Genomic DNA, 15133 nt, shown 5'->3' with positions numbered 1-15133 from the left:
TGTTGTGGTTTGAGATGATTTGTCATCTATTGTTCATACAGCTGTAGCTCAATTTAATGTTGTTCTTGTTGAATACTTTTCTTAGGGTGTTGTCTTTGGGAAAGTGTTTGTCAATCAGATTGAGGAATTTGTGTCCAATGTTAGTTGAGACGTTTTTGCTGTATGGGGGGTTGTACCAGATGATGTCGTTTCGTTTTCTGTTCTTTTTTGGCTGGTTTCCTGGCGTGGGTTCATAGGTGAGGGTGAAATCGTATCCGCTTTCATCAAGGGCTTTTTGGTACGGGGGGGTTGCTTGGTCAAATTCAGCTTTGCTAGATGACAGCATCGATAGCCTTTTATTAATTCCGGTAGGTATTCTTTTCGTGGTGGTGGGTGGGTGGTTGCTGTCATGGTGCACGTATTGGAGTGTTGTGTTGGGTTTCGTGAATGGTTGGTAGCTGTTATTTCTCAGGTTGAAAGTGACGTCAAGGCAGTTGACGGTTTGCTTGTTGGCTTCAATCATGATCCGTAGGCCGTTCTCTTTGAAAATTTGGCATATGCGCTTCTTGGTATCCTCGCTGCTCCTTGGCGAGGCGCGACACACTGCCAGTCCGTCATCACGGTAAATACCAAGGTTCAGATTGAGGCTAGCGAGCTGGGAGAGGAGGAAACTCCCAACAAGGAGCAGCGAGGATACCAAGAAGCGCATATGCCAAATTTTCAAAGAGAACGGCCTACGGATCACGATTGAAGCCAACAAGCAAACCGTCAACTTCCTTGACGTCACTTTCAACCTGAGAAATAACAGCTACCAACCATTCACGAAACCCAACACAACACTCCAATACGTGCACCATGACAGCAAACACCCACCCACCACCACGAAAAGAATACCTACCGGAATTAATAAAAGGCTATCGATGCTGTCATCTAGCAAAGCTGAATTTGACCAAGCAACCCCCCCGTACCAAAAAGCCCTTGATGAAAGCGGATACGATTTCACCCTCACCTATGAACCCACGCCAGGAAACCAGCCAAAAAAGAACAGAAAACGAAACGACATCATCTGGTACAACCCCCCATACAGCAAAAACGTCTCAACGAACATTGGACACAAATTCCTCAATCTGATTGACAAACACTTTCCCAAAGACAACACCCTAAGAAAAGTATTCAACAAGAACAACATTAAATTGAGCTACAGCTGCATGAACAATATACGACAAATCATCTCAAACCACAACAAAACAATTGCAAATGAGCCGTCGGCCCCCGGACAGAGCGACTCCAAAACCAACAAAGGCTGTAACTGTCGAAAGAAACCTGATTGCCCTCTCAACGGGGGGTGCTTACAAACATCAGTTGTCTACCAATCTAAGGTAGTACGCAAGGACATTAACACATCCGACACATATGTAGGATTAACCGAGGGAGAATTCAAAACCAGATGGAACAATCACAAGGCTTCTTTCAGGAACCAAAACCTGCGAAATACCACAGAACTCAGCAAACACATTTGGGACCTCAAAGACAATAATGTTGAATATTCAATAACATGGCAAATTCTTGCATCCAGCACACCTTACAATAGTGGTAATAAAAGATGCAACCTATGCTTGAAAGAGAAACTGTTTATTATTTACCGTCCAGACCTGTCATCCCTCAACAAGCGCAGCGAAATTGTAACAGCATGCCGCCACAGACGGAAACACCTCCTAGGTAACACATGAGCCAATCACCACGCCCCTACGCCAGCCTGTACCCACCCACTCTGTGCCCTATATAAACCATGGTATGTGAATGCTCCCATTAAAATCTCCTGATGATTGAGGGAACCCCCCCTCATGAAACAGGCCTGTAGAGATGAAATAGTCTTGTGATTTTTTTCCCACACATACATATATATATATATATATATATATATATATATATATATATATATATATATATATATATATATATATATATATATATATATATATATATATATATATATATATATATATGTATATATATATATATATATATATATATATATATATATACATATACAGCAGCATGTGTACACTTTGAGTTGGATGAAAGTGAAAATGCAAGAGTAATGAAGATGCAGCCCACCTCGTATTGTGTGTGTGAGGCAGAAGCCATCAAGCACCGTCTTACTTGTTGCCATGGTGATTTGTCTCCTCCCCCCACTGTGGCGCCCAGACCCCAGGTGCTATGACAACAGGTGCTATGACAACAGGTGTCGTCAACCTGTTCCCACACACCACCTTTGCCTGAGTCCTCCCCTGTCATGACATGTTTCCTTCCTTAAATAATCAACATGTCATTTCAATATCATATCTATATGTAGACATGGTGTATTCTCCAATCAATATCATATCTATATGTGGACATGGTGTATTCTCCAATCAATATCATATCTATATGTAGACATGGTGTATTCTCCAATCAATATCATATCTATATGTGGACATGGTGTATTCTCCAATCAATATCATATCTATATGTAGACATGGTGTATTCTCCAATCAATATCATATCTATATGTGGACATGGTGTATTCTCCAATCAATATCATATCTATATGTAGACATGGTGTATTCTCCAATCAATATCATATCTATATGTGGACATGGTGTATTCTCCAATCAATATCATATCTATATGTGGACATGGTGTATTCTCCAATCAATATCATATCTATATGTGGACATGGTGTATTCTCCAATCAATATCATATCTATATGTGGACATGGTGTATTCTCCAATCAATATCATATCTATATGTGGACATGGTGTATTCTCCAATCAATATCATATCTATATGTGGACGTGGTGTATTCTCCTATCAATATCATATCTATATGTGGACATGGTGTATTCTCCTATCAATATCATATCTATATGTGGACATGGTGTATTCTCCAATCAATATCATATCTATATGTGGACGTGGTGTATTCTCCAATCAATATCATATCTATATGTGGACGTGGTGTATTCTCCTATCAATATCATATCTATATGTGGACATGGTGTATTCTCCAATCAATATCATATCTATATGTGGACATGGTGTATTCTCCAATCAATATCATATCTATATGTGGACATGGTGTATTCTCCAATCAGTATCATATCTATATGTGGACATGGTGTATTCTCCAATCAGTATCATATCTATATGTGGACATGGTGTATTCTCCAATCAATATCATATCTATATGTGGACATGGTGTATTCTCCAATCAATATCATATCTATATGTGGACATGGTGTATTCTCCAATCAATATCATATCTATATGTGGACATGGTGTATTCTCCAATCAATATCATATCTATATGTGGACATGGTGTATTCTCCAATCAATATCATATCTATATGTGGCCATGGTGTATTCTCCAATCAATATCATATCTATATGTGGACATGGTGTATTCTCCAATCAATATCATATCTATATGTGGACATGGTGTATTCTCCAATCAATATCATATCTATATGTGGACGTGGTGTATTCTCCTATCAATATCATATCTATATGTGGACATGGTGTATTCTCCTATCAATATCATATCTATATGTGGACATGGTGTATTCTCCAATCAATATCATATCTATATGTGGACATGGTGTATTTTCCAATCAATATCATATCTATATGTGGCCATGGTGTATTCTCCAATCAATATCATATCTATATGTGGACATGGTGTATTCTCCAATCAATATCATATCTATATGTGGACATGGTGTATTCTCCAATCAGTATCATATCTAAATGTGGACATGGTGTATTCTCCAATCAGTATCATATCTATATGTGGACATGGTGTATTCTCCAATCAGTATCATATCTATATGTGGACATGGTGTATTCTCCAATCAATATCATATCTATATGTGGACATGGTGTATTCTCCAATCAATATCATATCTATATGTGGACATGGTGTATTCTCCAATCAATATCATATCTATATGTGGACATGGTGTATTCTCCAATCAATATCATATCTATATGTGGACATGGTGTATTCTCCAATCAATATCATATCTATATGTGGCCATGGTGTATTCTCCAATCAATATCATATCTATATGTGGACATGGTGTATTCTCCAATCAATATCATATCTATATGTGGACATGGTGTATTCTCCAATCAATATCATATCTATATGTGGACATGGTGTATTCTCCAATCAATATCATATCTATATGTGGACATGGTGTATTCTCCAATCAATATCATATCTATATGTGGACATGGTGTATTCTCCAATCAATATCATATCTATATGTGGACATGGTGTATTCTCCAATCAATATCATATCTATATGTGGACATGGTGTATTCTCCAATCAATATCATATCTATATGTGGCCATGGTGTATTCTCCAATCAATATCATATCTATATGTGGACATGGTGTATTCTCCAATCAATATCATATCTATATGTGGACATGGTGTATTCTCCAATCAATATCATATCTATATGTGGACATGGTGTATTCTCCAATCAATATCATATCTATATGTGGACATGGTGTATTCTCCAATCAATATCATATCTATATGTGGACATGGTGTATTCTCCTATCAATATCATACCTATATGTGGACATGGTGTATTCTCCAATCAATATCATATCTATATGTGGACATTGTGTATTCTCCAATCAATATCATATCTATATGTGGACATGGTGTATTCTCCTATCAATATCATATCTATATCACATTCTTTTATGCATTGTAAGTCGTAAAATATGGCTAGTATGAGGTGGCTAACAACGCAGCTAAAGGGAGTAGTATTGTGCCCATTAAACTCTCTAAAAACATCCAAAAAGCAGCAACAATTCTCCATTTACATGTGGTGACCTGAATATTAACAAGTATTAGCAATATTGTTATTATAAGTGCTAACACAGACAGACTATTTTTAGTAAAGTCGTAATCACAGAGTAATCACCTAGCTTATGTTGCTATATTGACATATTGAGCTGCTGCATGGCCTCTGAGTTGGCGAAAGTTAATTCTAGATGATAGATAGTAGAAGGTTGTGGACATAATCCCACAAGTTGGTCAACTTTGACATCCAACTTAGACCCGGAGATGGTCAGAAAAACAGGAAAAAAAAAACCCCACTAACCATTCGTGAGTGAATTGTTGCTGTAAAGTGGAAGATATAAACATGCCATCAGTCTTTATCCCAGTGAGAGCAGACATTGTACAGTAAGTGGTTGTTTTATTATGTTTGTATATCTTGTTTAGCACTTAGCAATACTGCTACATGATGCTTAGTGTTTGACTCAAGCTGCATCTGTTTAGCTTCTAAAACTTGTACATCATCCTCTTTATATTCAGCCTCAAAAATAGAAGTTTCTGGATCATCAAAGTAGTCTTAGTTGTCTCTCATGAACAGTTTTCTAAAAAGTTACTTTGAAAAAGTTATATATTAGCAAAAAAGTAACTGAATTACTACTGGAATTATTAAGTAATTAACGTGTTACTTAAAAAACAAAACAAAGGCAGTTGATAGACGTTCCATACAGTTTGTCTGTGTCTGTGATTTTAAAAGGCGGGGCTTGTTGCCAAGTGACGGTTGACATCATCGAATGTTTCAATGGAGCTTTAGCTGTTAGCAGCGGTATTGTGTTGGCTTTTTTTTAACCTTTTCCCCAGATTGTGTTTTCTCTGCTAGATAAAGAGACTGAATGTACTTCCATGGCTGCCATGTCTTCTTGTCAACAAACGGGGTATTGTTTGGATGGCCAGTTTTGTCACTTCACTCATTGATTTGTTGTCCAATATTCCCATCGTGTACGTGTGCGTATGTTGTTGTTGTCTGCTGTGTCACAGTGTGATGTTGCCTCTTCCTGTGTGATATCAAGTTCATTTTAGTGCGATACTGCTGGTTGCTGTCGCCAGTAAAATGATATTTCCTGCATTGAACTTGCTGCACTTATGAGGCTGTCTTGTTGTCCACATAAAACCACATCAAAAGTAGCGTGCCACGTTACATCAAGCTATCGCTAACAGCATCATAATGGACCTAAAAGTAATTCACTAGATTACTCCTAAAAAATTATTAATACTGTTAAGTCTGCCATAATTAGTAGTCTTGTTATTGTTGTTGTGAACATTGTGATAAGTCTGTGAAATTAATACTTACATATTACATGTTATTATGAATGTTACTACATGACATATATACTTACATCATGTATATATTACTTGTTATTATGAATGTTACTACATGACATATATACTTACATCATGCATATATTACATGTTATTATGAATGTTACTACATGACATATATATTTACATCATGTATATATTACATGTTATTATGAATGTTACTAGATACTACATATCTACTTACATCATGTATATATTACATGTTATTATGAATGGTACTACATGACATATGTACTTACATTTTGTATATATTACATGTTATTATGAATGTTACTACATGACATATATACTTACATCATGTATATATTACATGTTATTATGAATGTTACTACATGACATATATACTTACATCATGTATGTATTACATGTTATTATGAATGTTACTACATGACATATATACTTACATCATGTATATATTATATGTTATTATGAATGTTACTACATGACATATATACTTACATCATGTATACATTACATGTTATTATGAATGTTACTATATGACATATACTTACATCATGTATATATTACATGTTATTATGAATGTTACAAGATACTACATATATACTTACATCATGTATATATTACATGTTATTATGAATGTTACTTCATGACATATATACTTACATCATGTATATATTACATGTTATTATGAATGTTGCTAGATACTACATATATACTTACATCATGTATATATTACATGTTATTATGAATGTTACTACATGACATACATACTTACATAATGTATATATTACATGTTATTATGAATGTTACTACATGACATATATACTTACATCATGTATATATTACTTGTTATTATGAATGTTACTAGATACTACATATATACTTACATCATGTATATATTACATGTTATTATGAATGTTACTGCATGACATATATACTTACATCATGTATATATTACATGTTATTATGAATGTTACTACATGACATATATACTTACATCATGTATACATTACATGTTATTATGAATGTTACTACATGACATATATACTTACATCATGTATATATTACATGTTATTATGAATGTTACTACATGACATATATACTTACATCATGTATATATCACATGTTATTATGAATGTTACTACATGACATATATACTTACATCATGTATATATTACATGTTATTATGAATGTTACTACATGACATATATACTTACATCATGTATATGTTACATGTTATTATGAATGTTACTAGATACTACATATATACTTACATCATGTATATATTACATGTTATTATGAATGTTACTACATGACATATATACTTACATCATGTATATATTACATATTATGCATGTTACTACACTACATATATACTTACATCATGTATATATCACATGTTATTATGAATGTTACTATATGACATATATACTTACATCATGTATATATTACATGTTATTATGAATGTTACTACATGACATACATACTTACATCATGTATATATTACATGTTATAATGAATGTTACTACATGACATATCTACTTACATCATGTATATATTACATGTTATTATGAATGTTACTACATGACATATATACTTACATCATGTATATATTACTTGTTATTATGAATGTTACTAGATACTACATATATACTTACATCATGTATATATTACATGTTATTATGAATGTTACTACATGACATATATATACTTACATCATGCATATATTACATGTTATTATGAATGTTACTACATGACATATATACTTACATCATGCATATATTACATGTTATTATGAATGTTACTACATGACATATATACTTACATCATGTATATATTACATGTTATTATGAATGTTACTACATGACATATATACTTACATCATGTATATATTACATATTATGCATGTTACTACACTACATATATACTTACATCATGTATATATTACATGTTATTATGAATGTTACTACATGACATATATACTTACATCATGTATATATTACATGTTATTATGAATGTTACTACATGACATATATACTTACATCATGTATATATTACATGTTATTATGAATGTTACTACATGACATGTATACTTACATCATGTATATATTACATATTATTATGAATGTTACTACATGACATATATACTTACATCATGTATATATTATATGTTATTATGAATGTTACTACATGACATATATACTTACATCATGTATATATTACATGTTATTATGAATGTTACTATATGACATATACTTACATCATGTATATATTACATGTTATTATGAATGTTACTACATGACATATATACTTACATCATGTATATATTACATGTTATTATGAATGTTACTACATGACATATATACTTACATCATGTATGTATTATATGTTATTATGAATGTTACTACATGACATATATATTTACATCATGTATATATTACATGTTATAATGAATGTTACTACATGACATATATACTTACATCATGTATATATTACTTGTTATTATGAATGTTACTAGATACTACACATATACTTACAGCATGTATATATTACATGTTATTATGAATGTTACTACATGACATATATACTTACATCATGTATATATTACTTGTTATTATGAATGTTACTAGATACTACATATATACTTACATCATGTATATATTACATGTTATTATGAATGTTACTACATGACATATATACTTACATCATGCATATATTACATGTTATTATGAATGTTACTAAATGACATATATACTTACATCATGTATATATTACTTGTTATTATGAATGTTACTAGATACTACATATATACTTACATCATGTATATATTATATGTTATTATGAATGTTACTACATGACATATATACTTACATCATGCATAAATTACATGTTATTATGAATGTTACTACATTACATATATATTTAGTGTGTATATAAAACATTGAAGTTTTTGTAGAGCGCTCCCATTACCACCTTTTTTAGCTGACTCTTGTTAGCATGTGTTTACGAGTTAGAATGCATACAAAAAGAAAAAAACCCATGTGTTCTTTTAAATGATAAACAAGCATCTTAAAAATGTGTAGTTGCCCTTTAATAGGATTATAGAACGCTGCCTTGTGTTAAGTAAATAGTGACAAGAGTGACCTTTTTGCTGCTTGTCCCTAAAAGGGGGAGGGGCCTCAGTGAGAGGATGATGTCGTGTGGTCTTTGTCTACTATCATTCTCCCTTCTTGTTTTCCTTCCTTCCAGAGGACAAATGCACGGGGTCTCCCTCAGGTGACCAGGGTTTCCCAGGGGTCCAGTGGGACGGTCATCACGCTGGTTTCCATGGCAGCGGTGGGAGGGGTGCTGATGGTGGCGGTGGCCTTCGCCTGCCTCAGACACTACGCTCACCACCTGGCCAATGGCAAGCTTGGTCTGGGGCCAGAGGGAGGAGCCGAAACACACTTTGACTATCAGGTAAGGTGACGTTGCTCACAATGCAAGAGTCATTACAGTGCTACCTCCACTTAAGAGGGTTTTCAGATAAGAGCTGTCCATTGGCTATTGTATTTGTCATGATCCGTGGTCCGGATCATGTTTTTGTTCTGTTCTGTTCGTTTTGGACTCTTTTAGTTCCTGTTTGACACCTGAGTTTGTTTCGGGTGATCAGGACCAGACCTGCTTCTAATCAGAGGACTATTTAAGCCTGCCTTTGCCAGTCAGTCGTGCTGGCGTCATTATTGGTTTCATGCCACAGTTTCCTATTTGTTCTATGCCATAGTTAATGCTAGTTGTTTCATGCCACAGTTTTGTGTTTGTTCTATGCCATAGTTAATGCTAGTTGTTTCATGCCACAGTTTTGTGTTTGTCCTATGCCATAGTTAATGCTAGTTGTTTCATGCCACAGTTTCCTGTTTGTTCTATGCCATAGTTAATGCTAGTTGTTTCATGCCACAGTTTTGTGTTTGTCCTATGCCATAGTTAATGCTAGTTGTTTCATGCCACAGTTTCGTGTTTGTTCTATGCCATAGTTAATGCTAGTTGTTTCATGCCACAGTTTCGTGTTTGTTCTATGCCATGGTTAATGCTAGTTGTTTCATGCCACAGTTTCGTGTTTGTTCTATGCCATGGTTAATGCTAGTTGTTTCATGCCACAGTTTTGTGTTTGTTCTATGCCATAGTTAATGCTAGTTGTTTCATGCCACAGTTTTGTGTTTGTCCTATGCCATAGTTAATGCTAGTTGTTTCATGCCACAGTTTCCTGTTTGTTCTATGCCATAGTTAATGCTAGTTGTTTCATGCCACAGTTTTGTGTTTGTCCTATGCCATAGTTAATGCTAGTTGTTTCATGCCACAGTTTCGTGTTTGTCCTATGCCATAGTTAATGCTAGTTGTTTCATGCCACAGTTTCGTGTTTGTTCTATGCCATAGTTAATGCTAGTTGTTGCCGTCCATCCATTTTCTACCGCTTGTCCCCTTTTGGTGTTTTTATGTAATGTGCCGAGGGCCACAGAAGGCCCCTGTGCCGCACATTGAATAGTCCCAGTGCTGTAGTAGATTAGTTCATCCTACTGTTGCGTTTGGACCAGTTGTTCCTCCCAGGGAATTCAAGTCGCAGGTCGCTCCCAAGCTCTTTACGACACTTAAAGCTGAGTAGAAGACCCACCAGAGACAGAATAGGTATTTTGTAATATATTTGCAAAGCTTTGCAAATATACTGAGACCAGTCCAACATAGAATATTCAATCGCGCTGCTAAGATGGTCTGCCCCCTACAATGAAAAACCCTCTCCTCTATCAAGTCTCTCTCCCTCCCACCCTCACAGTCTTGTCCCTCCAGCCCAAACACATGCCCATTGTCCTCCGCACCTGGACATAAGAATAGATAAGAGGAAGGAGTATCTCTCTTTCTTACATTCCACACTCAAGGTTAGCACACAGTATTTGCAGACAACCAAAATACCACAATTGGAAGAAAAACACTAGCTGTTTTGTAATATGATTATGAAATTAAAGAAGTAATACTTAAATACGGATATATGTAAATATCTGCCTCCGACACTACATACGAGTCACGTGGTTGTCTTATGTAGTGAAATCAGCTGGGTAATAAAAAGGGGAAGACCTTCTTTAGCTGGTCTGGATGGATGGCATCAACACAAAATCCATACTTTGGAGCAATGTTCACGGACTCTAGTATTTGGCTTGTTAGTTCCTGTCGCAGGCGAGGGAAGAGTTGTTTGATGTTGGATGCTAAATGCCCGACGTGTGTGAACAGTCAGCCTGACTGCATTGTTGCAGTGCCATGATTTGTGTGCGCCTCACGCAAGGTGCGTTTGCGAGACCAGCGGGGGTGTGGCCACAGTGTCGAGAGGCTGTTTGTGGGTCTGTTGGTCATTCTCCGGGTGTCACTGATCTCATAATACCTTTTTTTCCCTAATATTTTCTAAATCGACTGTTAGGGTCCCAAAGACGGAGGGGTTGGCGACCCCTGTTGTGGACAATAATTACAGTTTTACATGCAGAAAACCAGGCAAAATCCGTACTTTGGAGCAATGTTCACGGACTCTAGTATTTGTCTTGTTAGTTCCTGTCGCAGGCGAGCGATGATGGTCGAGGGAAGAGTTGTTTGATGTTGGATGTTAGAAAATGTCCAAAGTGTGTAAACAGTCAGCCTGACTGCATTGTTGCAGTGCCATGATTTGTGTGCGTTTGCGAGACCAGAGGCTGTTTGTGGGTCTGTTGGTCATTCTCCAGATCTCATAAGAATACTTTTTGTTTCTAATATTCTCTCCATCGACTGTTAGGGTCCTAAGATGGAGGGGTTGGCGACCCCTGTTGGGGACAATACTAAGTTTTACATGCAAAAAACCATGCAAAATCCGTACTTTGGATCAATGTTCACGGACTCTAGTATTTGTCTTGTTGGTTCCTGTCGCAGGCGAGCGATGATGGTCGAGGGAAGAGTCATTTGAAGTTGGATGCTACAAAATGCCCAACGTATTGCAACAATCAGCCTGACTGCATTGTTGCAGTGCCATGATTTGTGTGCGTTTGCAAGACCAGAGGCTGTTTGTGGGTCTGTCGGTCATTCTCCAGATCTCATAAGAATACTTTTTGTTTCTAATATTCTCTCCATCGACTGTTAGGGTCCTAAGACAGAGGGGTTGGCGACCCCTGTTGGAGACAATACTTAGTTTTACATGCAAAAAACCATGCAAAATCCGTACTTTGGAGCAATGTTCACGGACTCTAGTATTTGTCTTGTTAGTTCCTGTTGCAGGCGAGCGATGATGGTTGAGGGAAGAGTTTTTTGATGTTGGATGCTACAAAATGCCCAACGTATTGCAACAATCAGCCTGACTGCATTGTTGCTGTGCCATGATTTGTGTGCGTTTGCAAGACCAGAGGCTGTTTGTGGGTCTGTCGGTCATTCTCCAGATCTCATAAGAATACTTTTTGTTTCTAATATTCTCTCCATCGACGGTTAGGGTCCCAAAGACGAAGGGGTTGGCGACCCCTGTTGTGGACAATAATTACAGTTTTACATGCAGAAAACCAGGCAAAATCCGTACTTTGGATCAATGTTCACGGACTCTAGTATTTGTCTTGTTGGTTCCTGTCGCAGGCGAGCGATGATGGTCGAGGGAAGAGTTGTTTGAAGTTGGATGCTACAAAATGCCCGACGTATTGCAACAGTCAGCCTGACTGCATTGTTGCAGTGCCATGATTTGTGTGCGTTTGCAAGACCAGAGGCTGTTTGTGGGTCTGTTGGTCATTCTCCAGATCTCATAAGAATACTTTTTGTTTCTAATATTCTCTCCATCGACTGTTAGGGTCCTAAGATGGAGGGGTTGGCGACCCCTGTTGGGGACAATACTAAGTTTTACATGCAGAAAACCAGGCAAAATCCGTACTTTGGAGCAATGTTCACGGACTCTAGTATTTGTCTTGTTAGTTCCTGTCGCAGGCGAGCGATGATGGTCAAGGGAAGAGTTGTTTGATGTTGGATGCTAGAAAATGTCCAAAGTGTGTAAACAGTCAGCCTGACTGCATTGTTGCAGTGCCATGATTTGTGTGCGTTTGCAAGACCAGAGGCTGTTTGTGGGTCTGTCGGTCATTCTCCAGATCTCATAAGAATACTTTTTGTTTCTAATATTCTCTCCATCGACTGTTAGGGTCCTAAGATGGAGGGGTTGGCAACCCCTGTTGTGGACAATAATTACAGTTTTACATGCAGAAAACCAGGCAAAATCCGTACTTTGGAGCAATGTTCACGGACTCTAGTATTTGTCTTGTTGGTTCCTGTCGCAGGCGAGCGATGATGGTTGAGGGAAGAGCTGTTTGATGTTGGATGCTAGAAAATGTCCAAAGTGTGTAAACAGTCAGCCTGACTGCATTGTTGCAGTGCCATGATTTGTGTGCGTTTGCAAGACCAGAGGCTGTTTGTGGGTCTGTTGGTCATTCTCCAGATCTCATAAGAATACTTTTTGTTTCTAATATTCTCTCCATCGACTGTTAGGGTCCCAAAGACGAAGGGGTTGGCGACCCCTGTTGTGGACAATAATTACAGTTTTACATGCAGAAAACCAGGCAAAATCCGTACTTTGGATCAGTGTTCACGGACTCTAGTATTTGTCTTGTTAGTTCCTGTCGCAGGCGAGCGATGATGGTCGAGGGAAGAGTTGTTTGATGTTGGATGCTAGAAAATGTCCAAAGTGTGTAAACAGTCAGCCTGACTGCATTGTTGCAGTGCCATGATTTGTGTGCGTTTGCGAGACCAGAGGCTGTTTGTGGGTCTGTTGGTCATTCTCCAGATCTCATAAGAATACTTTTTGTTTCTAATATTCTCTCCATCGACGGTTAGGGTCCCAAAGACGAAGGGGGTTGGCGACCCCTGTTGTGGACAATAATTACAGTTTTACATGCAGAAAACCAGGCAAAATCCGTACTTTGGATCAATGTTCACGGACTCTAGTATTTGTCTTGTTGGTTCCTGTCGCAGGCGAGCGATGATGGTCGAGGGAAGAGTCGTTTGAAGTTGGATGCTACAAAATGCCCGACGTATTGCAACAGTCAGCCTGACTGCATTGTTGCAGTGCCATGATTTGTGTGCGTTTGCAAGACCAGAGGCTGTTTGTGGGTCTGTCGGTCATTCTCCAGATCTCATAAGAATACTTTTTGTTTTTAATATTCTCTCCATCGACGGTTAGGGTCCTAAGATGGAGGGGTTGGCGACCCCTGTTGGAGACAATAATTACAGTTTTACATGCAAAAAACCATGCAAAATCCGTACTTTGGAGCAATGTTCACGGACTCTAGTATTTGGCTTGTTAGTTCCTGTCGCAGGCGAGCGATGATGGTCGAGGGAAGAGTTGTTTGATGTTGGATGCTAGAAAATGTCCAAAGTGTGTAAATAGTCAGCCTGACTTCATTCTTGCAGTGCCATGATTTATGTGCGTTTGCGAGACCAGAGGCTGTTTGTGGGTCTGTCGGTCATTCTCCAGATCTCATAAGAATACTTTTTGTTTCTAATATTCTCTACATCGACGGTTAGGGTCCTAAGATGGAGGGGTTGGCGACCCCTGTTGGAGACAATACTTAGTTTTACATGCAAAAAACCATGCAAAATCCGTACTTTGGATCAATGTTCACGGACTCTAGTATTTGGCTTGTTAGTTCCTGTCGCAGGCGAGCGATGATGGTCGAGGGAAGAGTTGTTTGAAGTTGGATGCTCGAAAATGTCCAAAGTGTGTAAACAGTCAGCCTGACTGCATTGTCGCTGTGCCATGATTTGTGTGCGTTTGCGAGACCAGAGGCTGTTTGTGGGTCTGTCGGTCATTCTCCAGATCTCATAAGAATACTTTTTGTTTCTAATATTCTCTCCATCGACGGTTAGGGTCCCAAAGACGAAGGGGTTGGCGACCCCTGTTGTGGACAATAATTACAGTTTTACATGCAGAAAACCAGGCAAAATCCGTACTTTGGCGCAA

At 37.2% G+C, this 15133-nt stretch overlaps 1 protein-coding gene across 3 annotated transcripts in view; it reads left to right on the top strand.

The window, feature by feature from the left end:
• ptprna (protein tyrosine phosphatase receptor type Na) overlaps positions 1-15133 on the top strand; it is a 94851-nt gene that overhangs the window by 49556 nt on the left and 30162 nt on the right. For all 3 annotated transcript variants that reach the window (XM_061971816.1, XM_061971815.1, XM_061971814.1), the window contains exon 14: positions 9409-9618. In XM_061971816.1, coding sequence (XP_061827800.1) covers positions 9409-9618 — 210 coding nt within the window. The remainder of the gene's footprint in view (positions 1-9408; positions 9619-15133) is intronic.

This window comes from Nerophis lumbriciformis, linkage group LG13, assembly GCF_033978685.3.
Source record: "Nerophis lumbriciformis linkage group LG13, RoL_Nlum_v2.1, whole genome shotgun sequence".
Classification (NCBI taxonomy): Eukaryota; Metazoa; Chordata; class Actinopteri; order Syngnathiformes; family Syngnathidae; genus Nerophis; species Nerophis lumbriciformis.
The sequence above is the reverse complement of the archived record's forward strand: the minus strand, read 5'-3'. Positions and strand labels throughout refer to the sequence as shown.